Raw genomic sequence first — 12728 nt, forward strand, 5'->3', positions numbered from 1 at the left:
ACGTGATCACTTTTACTGTTTTTACACTGTTTTTTCCATGTGGTTGTGTGCTCATTGGTTCAGTCTTTCTTATTTTAGGGCTGATGATGAGTTCTCAAAGTACTTGCTGAAAGCTTTGTCAGTTCTTTATGTATTACTGTTAATAGTAATTTGGAGAAAGCTGACTGCATCAGTTGAATTCACAAATAGTGACTAAATTATAATTGTTGCTAAAGCTCTGGATCAAAACTTCTATTAAACATCTGAAAATATTGCTTTGTATTATGCGTTTTTAATCAAATATATAGTCTACATTTTAGCAACTAATAAGCTTCAGATTTTCTTTTATATAAATAAGCTTTAAAAAATTGTATATAATATTTGAATATTAAGCCTTTGAAATTACTAGGATTACAAGTTTAAGTTTGTTGTGGAGTTATACAAACTATCGACTATAGTGCCTTTATATATTCAAGATATTTTCTTTCAAACAGTTGTCTCATATTCCTTCATGTGTGGAGTACATTAAATCCTTCATGTTTTTTCAAAATATCTTGGGTTACATTTTTAACCCAATGTTTGGATTTGTCCATATTTTACCCAAAATTGGGTTAAAACAACCCAACATTTTGTGTGAATTGTTTGACCATCTCGATTGGCTGTTCTCTTTAAACATCACACCTTCATGTGAATACAATTCAGAGTTTAGTCACAAACCTGAATATCAAACACAGAATTGACAGAATTGTGAAACGATGGAAAGATTTTAGCTCAACTTGCTTTGTGAAACAGACCTCGAGTTACAAAATGAAATTAACCACGACAAAACCAAAAATGGCTCCTTATATCAATTCTTGCTTTTCATAATGATATCTTCAGATGGTTAGTATCTGCTTACCTCTATGTTGTTTGGTGATTTTTATTAATTTTCCTCGAATTAAGTTTAAATTAAGTTAATAATAAACTTAATTCTAACTTAATTTATAGTTTATATAACTATTTAAATGTATGCTGTTAGATACACATATTCAATGTGACAAACAATCAGATTAAAGCATTAGTTCACTTCAGAATGATAATTTACTCACCCCCACAACATCCAAGATATTCATGTATTTCTTCAGTCGAAAAGAAATTAAGGATTTAACATTCCAGGATTTTTCTCCAGTGACTACAATGGGGTCCAATGGGTTGAAGGTCCAAATTGCAGTTTCAAAGGCTTTACATGATCCCAGCCGAGGAACAAGAGTCTTATCTAGCCAAACCATTAAATTAACATTTATAGACTTTTAACCACAAATACTCGTTTTGCACATCCACGACTTCACACATTACGCATTCACGCAGTTTGTGTGTTCTCTGGGAATTAAATCCAAGATAATGGCATTAAGACCATGAACGTTCTTTTCATAAAAAAAAAAAAAACCTTAAAGTCACATCCAAACATTTTTATGATTAACCCCGATATTTGAATTTTTTACCTTTCCCGTCCAGCTTCTCAAGATGATGATGTAAGAATCCTGATTGTGAGAATCCTTCGAGTGTGGGAATCTCTCGTCTCCTACTCCTCACGCCATTTTAATTGTCTTGAATCTGGAAGATCAAGAATCAGAAGAGTGTGATGTTGTAGTTTACACTAAAGCGAGGCACAAATATTTGAATTCTGGGGCAAAATTAGCTGTAGGCTACTTGTATTGTTTTTTGGTCTATCTCACACACATATGAGTGATATACATATATATATATATGCATGTGAAAAGCTGCTCCATCGTTCCTGTGTCTCTCTGTTCCAGAGGTGGACAGTAAAAAAGTACATTTACTTGAGTACTGTACTTTACTTTAGTATTATTTTTTTCTGGAAACGTTTTACTTGGACTTCACTACAATTTGAAAGACAAATATTGTACTTTTTACACACATTTCTGTCAAGGTCATTGAGTAGAAAGTAGTGTGTGTGTGTGTGTGTGTGTGTGTGTGTGTGTGTGTGTGTGTGTGTGTGTGTGTGTGTGTGTGTGTGTGTGTGTGTGTGTGTGTGTGTGTGTGTGTGTGTGTGTGTGTGTAAAAAGGAAAGTCGGTTTGACGTCAGAACTTGACTGATGTTGGTTTCTGACGTCAACCTGATTTTCATTTTCACCGTTGGGTTTGGTCTTCTAAATGTGAATTTTGTCATTGTTTTGGAGCACACTGGCTTATAGATAACAGTAAGGCTAACATATTCATACTAAAAGGCTTTTTTTTTTTAAATAGGGCAATATTTGTGGAAACAGCCATTTGTGTGTCCGAAACCATTGTGGACGTCATTGAGTCACACTCATCCAATCTCACATTCAATCCCACTACTGGAACTGTGTTCTAGAAATAATGTGATATTGATATGAGGGCAAGCATAGATTCAGACGCATACGGCACTGTAAGAATTACATACAACAATGCAATAATAATAAAACAATGTATTGACATTTACCGTTTACTTTTGATACTTGAGTACTTAACGAGTACTTCTGTACTTTTACTTAAGTAAAAATCGGTCTTTACAACTTTTACTTGTAACGGAGCAATATTTGACCAGTAGTATCTGTACTTTCATTCAAGTAAGGAAGTTGGGTAAAACTTAATATTACGACCCGCAAACAACTGCGTAAGTAAACCGAAATTAATAAGGGGTACAACCAGATATACAAGCAAATTATTTATATAGGCTACGTTTAATTTACAACCCACAGATGTCAAAATTACCCTGTAACTACATTGCACAAGAATATATTTTGCCAGAAATGTGATGATAACTTGTATATACAACAGACCAAGCGTGCCGCACACGCCCTCAAAAGTGAAGCCAAAACGTCTCGATCGCCCCCCGGTGACCGGTCCTAGTATAGGTCATAAACCCCGCCTTCCCATGTTATTCAACGGGACATGAGACCAACTAAACAATTCGCCTTTGGCTAAGCCACACCCTAGAATGTAGATTGACCAATCACAGCGCAGCCAAGAACGAGCTCCCACAGAGGTCCGACACTTTTTCACAGCGCTCCATTGACTTTAACACAGCCGTCTCATATTTTTGGTCTCGGCAGGCTATTACCGTCGTAGTTTTATCAAAAATATGGTTAAACGTTGTGCCTGGGGCATTTGTAACACAGATACGCGTTTCCCAGAGAGGTTGGAGGGGGGTGTGCGTTTTTTTCCCTTCCCAAAACCGAAGTCAAATCCTGACAACTAAAAGTGTCGTCTAGCACACGCTGCTAATAAATACAACGTTATACTCGCGTAGTCCGTTTGCTTTGTAATAACGATTATAGAAGTGAATAGAGACCTACCCAGCTTTGCATGAACAGTGTTGCTCCTTGATATTGTTAGTCCCAGCCTCCGTCTCGATTAGTACGATATGCGGTGGTTCATTTTTTGACTGTGACCGGTATGCATTGCCTCTATTTTGGATGCCTTGTTGTTCCTTGCGTTTCACCTGTATGTCATGAACGTATGCCTTCAAACGTATATCGCAGCCCCTTTTGACTACTTCTATCGGACACTTTATTTGCTGCTTTATAAAAGTTTGATAAAATTTCAGCAGGAAGAGCTGTCACAGCATAAGCCATGTTGATACCAGAGCCCAGATGAAGTTTGTTTGTCGGACGTAGCAACAGTAACTAAGGGGGGCGGGGCCTAGCCAAAGGCGAATTAAATTACACTTCACATATCTTTTTTCTAAAGATAGTTTCTGTCATTTACTGTAGTTTCTATCGCGTTGATGTAATTTTAAGTGTTTGTTTTTAAAATAAGTTTGTTTTTAGTTAGTTATTTGATGCTATAAAAACGGTGCTGTGACATCATGATTGACAGCTTCTCTGTGTGAAGTAGTCACTGAAGCACCAACGGAATTTTTTTCATAATGTTGACTAGGTGGTTAGTAGTTGTATTTACCTTATTTTAACGAGGTACTGCAATCAGCAGACATCATTGGAGAGGAACGGAGCAGATAAGGGCACTTAAGAAAAGTGCGGGGCGTGTGCTTACGATTGATTCAGCGAGAGTGGGGGCGGGGCCTTGATTTCGCGGCTTTACTTCCTGCCAAGGGGGTAATCCATCGACCGGAAGTTGAAGCCGGCCGGGTGTCGCCATGTTGTAGCAGAACTTCACTTGCGTTAGCATTTCCATTGACTCCCATTCATTTTGGCGTCACTTTGACAGCGAATAACTTTACATCGGAGGCGTTTAAAGACTCCATTTGTCCATTATTTATTTCTAAAGAAACACGACAATGTATAAAGGGCTCCATTACCTTCTATGTTACATTATGGCCCCGTAGAAACAGATTTAGTAAAAATAGGCTAACGATTGCGTCATAACCACTCGACTCTCTGTCGCGCTGTACAGAAATGACCGTACAGACAGGAGGAGAAGCTCGCAGGCAATCGGGGGGACGTCCCGTCAAGGGAGAAGCCTATAGATAATGAGTCCATAAAAGCAACGGAATACTTACTCCTGCTCACTCACGCCAAAGAACTCTTTGCTCAAGTTCCCCGTCTCTGCAAGATTAACGTTGGCAATTTTCACGCACAGCTACTAGAAGATTAACGTCTGTCAGACAGGTTGCTCACGTCATCAAGCTTAGTTTGAGTCGGTTTGAGTCTGCGCGTCAGGAACGGAAGTGCTCAGAAATCACTAAAAATGGGCTTCAACTGTCTCAACTGAGTTCCAATGAGATGGCTCTGTCCACTTCTTATACTGTCTATGCTTCCTGCTCACGACTGCGCATGACTGCTCCCGAAAACGCTACTGCGCAAACTCAAATTCCAATATGTCAGCGCCATATCGGGACACTGGCGGCTTCAGTTCTCTCCAATGGAAAAGAGCGAAGGGGCGTCGTCCATCTTTTTTTACAGTCTATGCAACAGACGTACAATTTTTGCCTGAAATAGCCAACAGAATAGGTACCTGTTAGTTTTAAAATAATTACATTATAAATAATTTGCTTGTATATCTGGTTGTACCCCTTTATTACCCAAAACTTAATATATTGTTCCCTTATACCTACACAGAAGTACACTATAATTACAGACACATATAGGCGGTGGGCCAAGTCCGTCTATCTCGTTTAGTTTTTGATTTGATTGTTACCCAGCAGCTGTGTGGCTCATTTTTTTTATTTGTCTGTATGAATAATTCACAAAAAGATTACCGATTGTTTCCAACGCCAATTGTTGCACATTAAAGTATAAAAATAGATTTAATTTCGCTAGCTGATAACAAACGTTGGCCGGAGGGAGATCCAATCAACGCTTGTGTTGTTACCTTGTTGAATTGATTTGGCCAATCACGTTATTCGTTGAACCGGCTTCGCGTGACTCGAGTCAGTGAGTCTACAACCCACCTGGAGAGACCGGTGTGTCTCGGCAAGACAACGTCAAGGTAAGATTTGTTTTATGATTATACACCCCTATATCTTAATGCTTTTCATATAAGTTGTATTTAAGACTGCAAGCTATACTTCGTCGTGAATATATGCGTTGTCGTTGATGAGAACAGTAGCCAGTAGCCACGAAAGATTGTTGGTAGTGGAGCAGTAAAGTTAAAGCTAGGTCTAACGGTATGTTGCGTAGGCTAATCCAAAATAATCATTCGGTACATACACAATGAACTAAGCAAAGAGTATTCAAATACGGGATAATTAGGGGAAAATATTTAAACGGGAAGACAGCAGGAAATAATTTGACAGGTAGCTAACTTATGTCCAGGTTGGATTGGTTACAGCAAGCTACCTAGGCTACAAGTAAGCTAGACTAATTATCAGCTAAAAAAGAGTGCAAAGCAAAAACAAAGAAATGATTTCAAATCAACTTTATAGTGGTAGTCATGGAGTTATAAGCCATTTATGGTTGATTGTCACAGTTTATACAATGACACAATTCTGTGCATGGTAGCTTATGCTTTTTGCAAGTGCAGTTCCCTCCCACACATTTAAGGGTTTTGCATTGGCAGTGCACCAGCTCTAAGACACTCTGTGGTGCTGGGGGCAGTGTCATCCAGTGCACTACCAGGTATTCTCCCTCCATCCTCCATCCATGCTGTACCGGCGGGGGTATGTCAGGTTGTTTTTGTAGACTTCTCCTGTAGAATGAAAAATATGAAAACATTACTTTGGCCTATTAACCTACTGTATCAGTTTTATGTTTCTATTTTGTTTATTATCTTTATGTTTCTAATTTTGTTATCTTTAGAATGACATATTAGCTGTAAACCATTTATTCTTTTTCTGTTTCTTGGTCATGTACCTGTGTATTGCAGCCTGGTAGTTGGCACGCTGAATGTGCTGCTGAAGGGAGTCTTGATTTGGAGGAAGGCTCCTTTCGAGACATTTCCCAGACTTAAACATGTGCCACCTTGCCTGGTTGACACTTTTGACATCTTTTACATCATATAGCTCGCATGTGAAGGCCTCCACTGCTTCATAGAGGTCTGGGGTCACAGTGAAAGTTCTGCCTATTCTCTGGAATGTGTTGCAGTGCTCTTGATTGGATAGGAGTGCCTTCACTGCCTTCACCTTTCCTATGCCATACAGGGAGCTGACAGTGTCACAACCAGTGAAACAGTGAAGACCAATCAGCGCATCGCAGACTATCGCTCCCAGCTGGTCATGGATCTTCTGGACTTCGACTGTGCGAGAATTTCCTCCTTTCCCCGTCTGGAAATACAGGTGAGCTCCGATGTCTTTGTAGAAAGCGAGGGCCAGTACAAACACATCAGTGTCAGGACTTCTGATAATAATATGCCTGCTATAATCGGCAGCATGAGCACAGTGTAGCAGTAGTCTGGTGTCCGCTTCTTCCTGTGTCGTGAACAGCGCTGGCATTGGCAAGGCTTCCAAATCAGTTGTATCTGGGTTTTTTTTAAGAGCATGGCACTCTCCTCCATGTGCAACGATCACAGTCAGGTCCTCAATCATGTGCCCTCCAGATGTACACCATCTATCAAAGAAAAATTGTAGGAGATTTTCCTTATTTTCCCCACATGCCAAGAACTTTGCCCATTGCTTTGGTGTCCTTTGGTTTTCAGAATATATTTTGGTAATTTGACAACCCTTCACTGCACGTCGGTCTCGTTCTGCATTCTTGATGCTAATGACTTTGTAGGTGTCTGGTACAAAATGGATTACTTTGGACTTGCTAGCTTTGGCCACACTGACAATCAGCCTGAGAGCACCGTCAGCAAACATCCCGAAAGTTGGTTGGGGTTTCATCGCTTGTACAAGTGCCATAGCATCCCACACCCACGTGGAGCCTTCAGGAACGTTGTCCACTGTTGCTGGTGGGTTTACAACAGCTTCCAGGAAATGCAACAGCTTTGCTTTGTCCGTTTTCATCAGAGAGCCATCAAAATGAGCTAGTGCGGCAGGTAAGGGCCCTAAACTATGTACAAGCATCTCACTCATGTCAATTTTTCTTGAGGTCCCAACTACAATTAATCTGGCAAAAAGATCACAGTCTGCTTTTAGGGATATCTCTCTACCTTTTGCTTTTGTCACTGTTGTAGTTGCAGTGTCTTTGAAGGTCTTGAGCTTCATTTTTTTTATGGGCTGATAAATGCATACCTCATTACTTTGAAGCCTCTTTTCGCATAATTCTAAGAAGGCTTTCTCTCCTCTCTCTTTTGCTTCATTCAAATCATTAAAAATCAACTCTGATGCAACATGTCCAGATGTTATATGGTAAAGGACCTCTCGATCAATGGAAGGATCAAATGGATTTATCATGTTCTGAATGGTGGATATGATGTTTTTTACATCCCTCTCATCACGTTCTCTGCGCGTGTCATCAAGTTCAGCTCGTTGTTTTGTTGTGGGGCTGTGCCCGGCCATGTCTTTGCACTCCATACTGATAGCTGCACGTTCATGATGTGTGAGTGTCCATCTATGAACCGCACCTTTGTTAAGTTAAAACCCAGTCAGTCCACCTTTAGTTTTGGAGTCACGGTTTGCTGTTTGTTCGATGACTTGATCACATGCGGTGTAAGCAAAGCCATATGTTTGCTGTCTTTGGGCGACAAAATCCCCGGATTGGAGCTGGTGGTTTATGTTTGGATGAGTGTACCCTAAACTGACCATTTCCATCCAGTACGTTGACAGGTAGCGGGCATAGTTGATCCTGTCATAACAGAAGAACCATGGCATAATGGAACGCACACTTGATAGGTGGAGACTCCAGTTTGCCTCTCGTGTTCCTCTGATGAAGAGGAGAAGATCTTCTACCATTGCAATGTATGTGCACCAAAAGTGGAATGTCTTGTTGGTGGTGTTGTCTTTAATGAAATCTTCATACCCTTTCATTACTTTTTGAAAGTTCTCAGACATTACCAGATCATCAAATTCTTCACCAGGGAAAGCTGTCTGCAGACCAACAGCAGTCTTGACAGCAGCTTCACGTCCATCTTCTGGAAGAATGTCCAGGTATGCCTGCCAGCGAAGTCTCTGTAGGGCTTCACACATTAACTTGTGTACACGCATGCTTCGATTGTATTGATGTCCAGATATGACTCCCTCCACAGATCCTGCAGCAACAACTTCAGCTTCTATCATGACATCCTGAAATCCTGCATCCCCAAATCGCTTCCCAATACAGGCCAGGTACGCCATGGCTGTGTGAAATTCCCCCATTCGAAGGACGAGACGTTCCTGAAATGTTTTGTTTGTCCAACGAATCTCTTGGGCTTTCGAGTATATGGCCTGATCCATTACTAACACAATTTCGCTCAGCTTTAGTTTGTCTGCTATAGCTATGGAACGCGTAAGGATAGTGTGCACCGTGTTTAAGTCGGTTGGACTGGCATCAATGACAGGCAGGTAACCGATGTTTGATTGTGGTGGAATTGCACCTCTCTGCAGCAGTGTATTGTAGCCAGTCCATCCAGGAAGAACACTTCTTTGGACTTCTTGGGTCTTCATGAAGAAGTAAGCACTGTCCATTGTCCTTGCTGTTGCCTGCACAGGAATGCAGATCTCACATCCAACTTCAATTCTAGACCTAAAACATTCTGGACCGGCCCTTTTTCCTCTTGTAAAGATGTCAATTTGGATAGGAGGAGTTTTAAGGGACCTTTTCCTGCTTTTCTGCAGCGATACAAATTCTGAGGTAAGTACATCACTGGAGGTGGGCTTCTGAATTATGATGCCGTTGGTGTTATGCGTTGTGCCCTTTCCTGACAGCGTTTCCTCACCAAAGTCATTGTTGTCCCAAACAAGGGTTGCAGAGATTTCAGGTACAATGCTTGGTGGGATGTATGTATCACCTCTTTCAAGCTGCAGCTCTGCGAGAGCAGTGTCATGTTCAAGCACTTGGGAGTGTGAGCTACAGTGCCCAAGACCATTCAAAATCCCAATTACCTGTGCTGAGCCAGTCATATGCCTAACCGCCATGGCTAGCGCAGTATGCTTTGGCATGAGCCACCTTCCTCTCATGGCAAGATTCATTATGTCCTGGCACATTGACCCAATCTTCTGCTTCTCATCCACACCAACACTGACATGCTGAACACCGGATTGAAACTCTGAAGTTGTACCTGTTATCCAAGCAATAACATTGTACAACTGGGGTGGTATCATTCTCAAGGCAGTATCAATGTTTAGGTCTTGGGCTGTTGGTGGCCATGGCAGTTTAGCTGTACATTTGCATTTTTCCTGTATGATCTCCTTGAGAGACATGGCTGCATGATACAGAAGTCTCTCATAAGTCTGCCCCTTCATAACCCGGCTTGGCTCAGTGTCATCCTCATTGTCGTCATCACTTTGGTCTGATGATGATGACTGCTGTGTTGCTACATCAGGGATAATCTCCTCAGCACACAAGTCTTCAACAAACACTAAATAATTTTTTGATGACTTCAAAAACTTTAGGCAAGGATGTGACTTTTGAAGCCTAGCCTTTAAACGACAGACTGTGTATGCTGAAATGTCAGTGCCCTCTCTTTCCTTAACTATTGCCTTGAAAAGCTCATTTAGCCGGGACAGCCTGAGAACTTCGCGCTTCTTCAATAGCCTCTCTTCCACCACTGACTGACAGAAATGGTCGTAGCCTGCCTGATATGGGTTGTCTTCAGAACCTTGAGTGTGTTTTTTATAAAGATAAGATGTGTAGCGTTTGTAACAGCTTTGATGATACATGGCCTCTGAGGCAACAAGGTCTCTCCCACGGATATGGATGAGAACCCTCTCATCCATCTTGTCCTCTGCCGCAAAAAGCAAGTTACCTGCTGTCAGTGTCTCACATTTTGAAAGCTTTTCTTTTTTCCTTTTTCTGTGACTGTCAATAACATACTGATTCTTCCTGCATATTAGGCATCTAGCTGGGAGTAGATGAGATGCTCTCCTTTGTTCGGGGCCATCATCCAATGCAGAGCGCAGAATCCGGACCTTGGAGACACTCTCATCATTGAACGGCAGTGGTTCAGCTACATCTGTCAGTGGTTGGGCTTCACCTACATAACAGAACAGGTATAAGATGGAATATGGTGGAAAAATATTTTATTTAAAGATGGCTGTTTTTGAGCTATTTAACAAAATTATTTGTGGTCAGAACTGCAGTAGTCTTGTCAAGCTCGTTTAAGATGGTTAGCATCTTAATACAAATGTCAAGATGAAAAATGTGATTTAAAATTATCTAGTAATGTGTGCTTTCTGTGTTTATTTATCGGAATATAATTCAGTTGTTTATCTAACACACCGACAGGACAACATCATATCTCTCCACACCCAAATGACTACAGAGGTGATCGTTGACATTCATCACATCAACAGCACCATGATGGAGCAGGTCAAGATCACGGAGTTGCTAGTATCCACATCACAGATGACCCATCTTGATCTATCGACACCACCAACAGAACCTGGCCAAGAAAGTCCAAAAACCTCTGCACTTCCTCCCACAGTTGAGGAAGGCTCATCTCCCAAAAATCCATCCTCTTAACTTTCTATTGGGGAATCATAGAGAGCCTCTTCCTTCCACCCCCACCCTCCAATAACCTAAGGGCAACTGATTGACTCTTGCACAAATACACTGGTAGTTTACACTATGATGCTGCTACATTGGTTTATTTTTTTTATTTTTAAATTTGCTATGAACATTTGACCCCACTTACACATATATTGTACTACTTGTCATGTCATCCACTTGCACTGAAATACTATATTAATTAGGGATGAGTCACGATTTTCGAATATTTGATTAGTTGATTTTATTATAGAATATTGAATAGGATGTGCGGGATGATTGTCTTTAAAATATCCCCATGTTTTAGTTGTGGTTATAAGTTGCAATCCTAAATTCACATAATATTTTTATACATTTTATAAATATATTCTTAATATTTGTTGGTTTTGTTTCTATGTTTGAGCTTATATATCTCAATATTAATAACAGTCTGGTTAATTTTGAGTCTTGAAATGTAAATTCTCAAGGGTTGGCTTTCTAAATATATGTTGGTTATGTGTCTATTCAGAATGACTTCTGAGCAGCAACCTTTTTATTTTGGGTATGTCATTTATGCAGCACTTGCCAAAAATGGGTCTGACTAGTAAGGGGTTAAACGTATATAAATGAAACGTATGTTTAAGTTTTTTAACTTATATTTAAGCGTCACACCGCTCCGCTTTACTCATATGCTCTGGTGTGTGCGTGTGGTGGAGGGGTGCGATTTTCGAGTAATAGCCTACCCAGCGATCATCGAATATTATTTTTTCTTTAAATGCCTATCCCTACTATAATACAGTGTACTTGCAGTCAGTATGTCAATGTTAATGAATAACTGATATACTAGATAGATAACATTTCGGAATAGCCCAGAGTCCAGGCCATAAACCAAATTGGGGTAGAAACCTTAATTCTGATTGGCTGTGTGACGTTGTGGGAATAGGAGGCGTTTCTGGCGCAGCTAGGGGTATAAATTACACAGAGCAGCCACTGCTTGCTCAAATTTAATCGGATTTCCAGCTGGACAACTACTTTCACACTACTGTCTTGAAGTTGTATTTATTTTATATAAAAATTATACATTTGATACAAACCTTCACTTTTGTTAGCTGCCTTTTCTATCTTCTTACGTGCTCTTCTTATGTGTTCTTTGTTGGTGAAGCGCATGTAGCATTCTCTATGAAATCCAACATTAGCCGGCACATCTTGGACGTCTTCGGAATTTAAGTTAAATGCCAATACGGCCTTTTCAGCTACTGTACTCTCTGTGGTTTGCAGGTTCACCCATAAATGTGTACATTGAACAAACTTTGCCCAACTTGTCTGGGAAAAGGGGGTTACAGGGCTTTTTACATTTGAGGCTAAATGGATAAAACACCTCATTTTTACCTCAGTATTACTGAACTACAGAACTAAAATTAAATGTTTAATGATTTACAGCAAAATTGTAATTTCAAGAACGCAGCTTCCTGGTCATCTGTGTTCATTATTTACATTGGTTGTCAAGGAAACGGGAGGTTTTCTAACGTTATGATTAGTACTCCTGCTTATTTGCCGGTTTAAAAAAGTAAGAATTTGTAAGGACATTTTGCGTCAAATGTGCAAACAACAAAGTTGGAAACAATGTCTGTAGTACTTATACGATTTTATTACATGACCTCAGCAAAAAAAGACTTACACAGCTGTGAGGTAAGTATTAAATTCGTAATTTCGAGGTCCGGCCCACCGCCTAATACACCGTAATTTCGGTTTACTTACGCAGTTGTTTGCGGGTCGTAATATAAAGTG

At 40.3% G+C, this 12728-nt stretch overlaps 2 protein-coding genes across 2 annotated transcripts; both read right to left on the reverse strand.

Moving 5' to 3' along the window:
- Positions 1–5805: 5805 nt before the first annotated feature.
- Positions 5806–7932, reverse strand: LOC130070523 (uncharacterized). Its single transcript, XM_056234941.1, has 2 exons — positions 6255–7932; positions 5806–6090 (listed from the first exon to the last, which is right to left on the reverse strand). The coding sequence occupies exons 1-2, from the start codon at positions 7850–7852 to the stop codon at positions 5853–5855; spliced, it is 1836 nt and encodes a 611-aa protein (XP_056090916.1). The 5' UTR covers positions 7853–7932; the 3' UTR covers positions 5806–5852.
- LOC130070521 (uncharacterized) lies at positions 7833–11117 on the reverse strand. Its single transcript, XM_056234938.1, has 2 exons — positions 10691–11117; positions 7833–10422 (listed from the first exon to the last, which is right to left on the reverse strand). The coding sequence occupies exons 1-2, from the start codon at positions 10755–10757 to the stop codon at positions 7913–7915; spliced, it is 2577 nt and encodes an 858-aa protein (XP_056090913.1). The 5' UTR covers positions 10758–11117; the 3' UTR covers positions 7833–7912.
- Positions 11118–12728: the final 1611 nt, after the last annotated feature.

The sequence above is a fragment of the Rhinichthys klamathensis genome, unplaced genomic scaffold (genome assembly GCF_029890125.1).
Source record: "Rhinichthys klamathensis goyatoka isolate OS25496 unplaced genomic scaffold, OSU_Roscu_1.1 h1tg000409l_1, whole genome shotgun sequence".
NCBI classification, from domain to species: domain Eukaryota; kingdom Metazoa; phylum Chordata; class Actinopteri; order Cypriniformes; family Leuciscidae; genus Rhinichthys; species Rhinichthys klamathensis.